This window comes from Alligator sinensis, unplaced genomic scaffold, assembly GCF_000455745.1.
Source record: "Alligator sinensis unplaced genomic scaffold, ASM45574v1 scaffold499_1, whole genome shotgun sequence".
Classification (NCBI taxonomy): domain Eukaryota; kingdom Metazoa; phylum Chordata; order Crocodylia; family Alligatoridae; genus Alligator; species Alligator sinensis.
In genome coordinates this window covers 1,259,015-1,265,014 of record NW_005841864.1, presented here as the reverse complement: position 1 = coordinate 1,265,014, position 6,000 = coordinate 1,259,015, and the positions used below count along the sequence as shown (strand labels likewise).

The 6,000-nt window shown below is 39.6% G+C and overlaps 1 protein-coding gene across 1 annotated transcript in view; it reads left to right on the top strand.

Moving 5' to 3' along the window:
• Positions 1 to 6,000, top strand: part of RIMS1 (regulating synaptic membrane exocytosis 1) — a 368,530-nt gene that overhangs the window by 148,739 nt on the left and 213,791 nt on the right. Inside the window, exons 9-12 of the mRNA XM_025216953.1 lie at positions 3,769 to 3,881; positions 4,885 to 5,015; positions 5,401 to 5,572; positions 5,723 to 5,879. Of these exons, the coding sequence (XP_025072738.1) occupies positions 3,769 to 3,881; positions 4,885 to 5,015; positions 5,401 to 5,572; positions 5,723 to 5,879 (573 nt within the window). The remainder of the gene's footprint in view (positions 1 to 3,768; positions 3,882 to 4,884; positions 5,016 to 5,400; positions 5,573 to 5,722; positions 5,880 to 6,000) is intronic.

The window sequence follows — 6,000 nt, the reverse complement described above, 5'->3', positions numbered from 1 at the left end:
CTGCTGAACAGGGCCCTTTGAACAGGAGCATTTGCATTTACTTGAGTGTGCCAAGTACTTAAGGACTCGCAAATCCTTCACTTCATGGTCTAGGATGGACCACAAAGCTTGCGCTGGTTTACTTTTTCAGTAAATCTGTTGGGTCAGCCTTGGATGCCAAATCTCAACACTCACCTGACTGCATGTAATCCCCAACAGCATCAGCAGCAGAGAAGTGCTCCTCTGGTAAACCCAATCTGAGAGAGAGTTTGATGGGGAAGGTCCCATCACAGGATTTCTTGAAGAGATGCTCTTTATCGTCTCCTTTCTTGTCCACTTCCAAGACTTCACACCCCTATATGGCTTCTGATGAAATTCAGAAGTATTCTACTCCCGGCACCCAGATCCAGAGTTCCTACTTCTTTCATGCTGTGAAGAGACAAGGAGAAGCACCTTAGGTATTTGGTAGTTGTCCCTCTGGTGCTGAGCTACCACAACACATGCACTTCATTAATTACTTCTGCTTCAGCATCTAGAACTCTGGCAGAGACCTGTTGCCCAAGACATTGTGCAATTCTGTGGTCTACAGCTACCCCATTCCATCCATTGCTAGAAAATTTTCTACTGGTGTCCTTCTGTCCTCAGTTGTGGTCCCAGCTGCTGCTACTTCAACTTTCCTTGTAGGACCCCTGCTATGGATTGTATAGAATGGTTTGGATATGGATGATCCTTCTTCAGGCTGGGGGTTGTACTAGATGATCTCAGGAGGTCCTTCCTGCTCTACTTCTCAATGATTTCTGTGACTACAATTCTGAAGATCACAACTCTACACTGGGACAAGGCCACTCACTATCAGAGATTCTGTCATCCTTTCCCTTATCTTTTGGATACTGCTTGGCCTACTTCTGGCAAGCATCAACCAATATCACCAGAGACTAGTGGTCATGTGTGCTATCCTGGCTAGCTATTCCAGCCAAATCAGTGTGGTGCATGCCTCTAATCTCTTAACCCTGTGCTTTTTAGGGACGTTTCTCATGAGATTGTGCTTTGACAGAAGATTTTCATCCTAGCTCTAGGAGCCTTATTTGAGGTACCTCAATAAGGGAAAGAGGATTTACATTTATTATTTCCTGAATGAAGAGAGGAAGAGCTAACTCGTCTTCATCTTAAGGGAACTCAAGCTTCAGTCACAAACTCAAGTTCAAGATGGTAATACTAGTCACCATAATCGCCCCTCTGAAACTATCAAACTGCTTCACATCTCTTGATCTTCAAGATGCCTACTCTTCTGTCAATATCATGCCTTTTCACAGAAAATACCTGTGATTTGTGGTAGACCAGGATCACTGCTTGTACAAGCTCCTACCATTTGGTTTCTCCCTTGCATGATAGCAGCTCATCTCAAGGGGAAGAGAATCTCATAATATCCTTACCCAGATAGCTAGATGGTGAAAGGCAGTTCTCATGATTAATGGGATATTTATTTGCTATCATGTGATTGTTCCATGCCTTGAATCTCCAAATAAACCAAAATCTGAAGGCAGTTCAGAGACTAGAATTTGTAGAGGCTAGTCTAGATTCGCTGTCAGACAAGGTTTACCAAGCTCCAGACTCACACTGGAGGCAAATTTGTCAACAACTACTAGCATTTGTCTGTTTATTCTAGGACATGTGGTTTTCTGCACCCATGTTACATCATAGGTTACAGACTACATCTCAGATACAGGAAGGTATTGTTTCAGTTTTTTTTCTTTTCCTGAAAGACATTCCCCAAACATGGAGGTAACCATTTTTCTTCTGATCAGGTCCATTCTGCATGCTGAAACAGCCTAGTGAACACCTGTAGTGAGCCTCCCATTATCATTGAAAGACATGATGAACAGCTTTTTGTGAGGGTAAAGAGTACACACAAATAATCTCCATGTACAGGTTCTGGGTTTGCCAAGAAGGCAAAGTTTCAGATCAATGTGGTAATACAAAGCCTGCATCCCATTTTAGGATGTCATGTCCAGATTATGACCAATAATATCACTACAGATTTCTGTCTCAGTAGACAAGAGGGTACAAGATATTCCCCCACCATCCAAAGAGGAAAGTCATCCTTTGAAACTGGTGCAAACCTCTCAGTGGTGCACTTCCTTTACCTTCAGAATATTCAGTGGGCAGTCTCAATGTGCACATGTAAGCCATAGGTGAAATCAACAGGTCTGTTCTTGTAGGACGTTTTTGCAGACATCAACCTCTTTCTCTCAGATTTTATCAAAAAGGTCAGATTCTTTCCCCCTTTGCTTCAGCCCAGCATTATTGTCCAATGCCTTTCTTCTCCTTTGATCAGGGAAACTTTTATATGTCTTCCCACCTATGCATGTAATCCTTAAGTACTGCACAAGGTGAGGAGGAAATCCACTCATCTGATCCTGCTAGCTTTAACCTGGCCATGGCACCTCACACAAGTGATGAGCCCTGGAACTTATCTTCCAGGGATCCAACATCTTCTCCACATGGATCTGCACACCATCCATATCATTAGACTAGATGTTGGATGGCTCTGGGCAGTGAGGTAGGCCTGTTTATATGCACTCATTCATAGAAAAATTGCACTAGACAAACTGGCTTTGCTAAGTGGTCTAGTTTCTCTCTCTGATTTTGTATGAGGTACCACTTTTCCTCTATTTTGACTAATTTGGACTATTGCATAGATTGCAAGTTAGAGCACTTGTTCATCAGCACTACCCTTACTTGCTATCTCAGCTTATCACCGGCCAATGTAAACCTGATCCCTGCCCATGGATGCCAAAGTCCTGCAGGCTCTGACTACAGTATTCCCTCTTGTGAAACCCAGTTTCTCAGGGGAATCAGAATCTAGTACCCAGAGCCCTAACAAGTCCCTGCTTTCTTCTCTATCTGTCACCATTCTTCATGGTTTGAATAACTTCTCTCCCTATACTGTTCTATCTGGACAAGTTCTTCCTGTGACTCACTCCAAGTAGTTTCCTGAGCTAGTCACTGATTTTCAGCTTAGTTACCAGATCCATGTATTTGTCTTTCCAAACCTTTTTGTCTGAGAGCTTGATATACTCTTCAGGGAAGGACTTTGCCTGTATATCCGTACAGGACTATCAAGATATGCCTTGCAAACACTAAGATGATTAGCGTGCATTCCATCAGAACCCATGCTGCATCAGTGGTCTCCTGCATGGCTCCATTCTGGCCATCTGCAAAACAGTCACTTGAAGGTCCATGAACACTTTCAGCCAAGCACTACACTTTCACGTAGACTGTCAGAACAGATGCTGCATTTGGCAAAGCAGTCTTCCCACTGTTGTTCACCTAAGAGTATGACCTGCCTTCATAGCAATCAGACATCTTTTTTTTTTTGGTGTTACTGCGAACAGAATGTGCCTATGGACAAGCACTCAAAGGAAAAAGAGAAGTTACTTACCTCAGTAACTGGAGTTCTTCAAGATGTTTTGTCCACACGCACATTCCATATCCTGCCTTCTCTTCCTTAGAAGTCCTTGAATTGTCCCTTGCATTCTGGGATTCTGCAGCTGAGAGGAAATTGAAGAGAGGGAACTGCCATTTATGCCCAGAGTCAGAGTGCATGCAAAAAGGCAAAAATTTCTCTGAGATTGAGTGCTAGAGTCACATGCGTGCCCACAGTGGAATGTGCTTATGGGCAGTACATCACAAAGATCTCCAGTTACTAAGGTAAGTAACTTTACTATCTAAGAAAATTGGCTACCAAATCTCAGATCTAAAATTGACATATTTCTCTCATGCTTTTAGGTTCAAGTTCTTTTGAATCTCAGAAGATGGAAAGGCCTTCTATTTCTGTTATTTCTCCAACTAGTCCTGGAGCTCTGAAAGATGCTCCACAGGTCCTACCAGGGCAACTTTCTGTAAGTGTATATTAGTATCCAGAGAGAATATTTATCTGATACAGTATATTTTTTTGGTGGTAATAATGAGATATATCTGGATATATTATACTATATAGGTAATACGTTGAAAGAAAAACGTTAGCTTGCTTCCATTCTTTTTGTTTAATGCAAAAAGTGTGGGACATTTGAAGAGTTGTATTGCTGGCATGTCTCTTTTGTTCAGTAATGCATTTCAGTATAGGTCAACATTAACTCATGCAATTCCCTATCATGCTAATTGAAGTTGTGCCCAACAGAGATGTAATGAATAGAGTTTGATTTGTATGTGATTCCAGTCTCTCTAAAGGATTGGAGTTACTCTGTTAGCATACTGAGTTCTAGGCAGAAAACAGATTCAGAAACATCCAAGTAGTATGATTCCTTTAAAAAATAAATTAGTCGCATTTCATAGTGTTCACATATCCATGTGTTAAACTAGTCAGGTTAAATGCATTCCAAAACTGCTTCAAGGGTTGGCCTGCAGAATGAGCCTTCTCAGGGGTATTTCATAGTACTAGGAAAGTAGATTTGCTCCAATGTAAGTCACAGCATAGTATCACTTCAGTAAAACAGAGTTGAGATGGCAAAAATATTACTGATTGGTATCTGTGCCTCTCCTACCTCCATCCTCATGCCATTGAACAAGACATGGTTGAATGAGTTAGTAATTTAAATGCCAGAAATGCCTAAAAATGCAATGGAGAAATATGAATATTTTATTAAATATTGTCATGGATTTTTCCAAACTGCATGAGATCAATTTGTTTAGTTTATGTATCTGAGATTATATTATTTCTGCTATTATAAACCACACTGAAATTTTGTCCATGCACACACAAATTCTTCGGAAAACTGCATAAAACCGTTGACCTTTCTCCCAAAAAACTGAATTACATTTGTGTTTTGGCTAATAGTGTAAAGTATAGATAATTTTACATTCTTTCATTTTCATGAATAATTTCTGGTAACTTGGGTTTTTTAGGTAAAACTGTGGTATGACAAAGTGGGTCATCAGTTAATAGTAAATGTTCTACAAGCAACAGATCTGCCACCTAGAGTAGATGGCCGTCCCAGGAATCCCTATGTAAAAATGTATTTTCTTCCAGATAGAAGGTAATATAACAAGTAAAAATATATGCTGTATCAACTGAACATTTATATGCCATAGTCATACATCTGAATATTTCACTTATATTAATTCCTTTAATTTATTAAAATTTAGATGAGCCATAAAACTGTTGTAATAGTTATTCACAGCTTTTTCTAAAACATATAAAACCACATGTATCTATAATCAGTGTCAAGCTACAGAAAATTAGCCCCATGGACATATGTCTGACCCTGGTCTCTGAAGTGCAGTAAACCTATCTCTTTTAAACATATGAGTTCAGTGTCACTTAAATTAAGAAAGGGCAAAGGCAGTGTTAGCAGTGGTAACTAGATGTCAGTATGTGTTTTGTTTCTGCTTTATAATTTACAAGAAATATTTGTGTTTCAGTGATAAAAGTAAAAGGAGGACCAAAACAGTAAAGAAAAGCCTAGAACCAAAATGGAACCAAACTTTTCTCTATTCACATGTACATCGTAGAGATTTTAGAGAACGAATGCTAGAAATAACTGTATGGGATCAACCAAGAGTACAAGAAGAAGAGAGTGAATTCCTTGGAGAGGTGATATATACAATAACATTTCAATTACAGTAGTCATATTTTAAGTATCTAACAAAAGGCTAACATCTCTATTTTTATTAAAATAATTCTATATACTGTAGTTTCAACACAGTTTAAAGCTAAGACTAAGCTTGATAAATTTCCCCCTAGATCCTTATAGAGCTGGAGACAGCACTTTTAGATGATGAACCACATTGGTATAAACTACAGACACATGATGAATCCTCACTACCTCTGCCTCAGCCATCACCTTTCATGCCCAGGAGACATGTCCATGGTGGAGAAAGCTCTAGCAAAAAACTACAAAGTAGGTCTAAATTCCATTGCTCTCCTCTTCCATTTAAATATGGGAATAATTTATGAAGTAGTCTTAATGCCTGTAAGCAGTTTTTAGCATACAGTTAGTCTGAAAAAAGTGTATTTTTTGG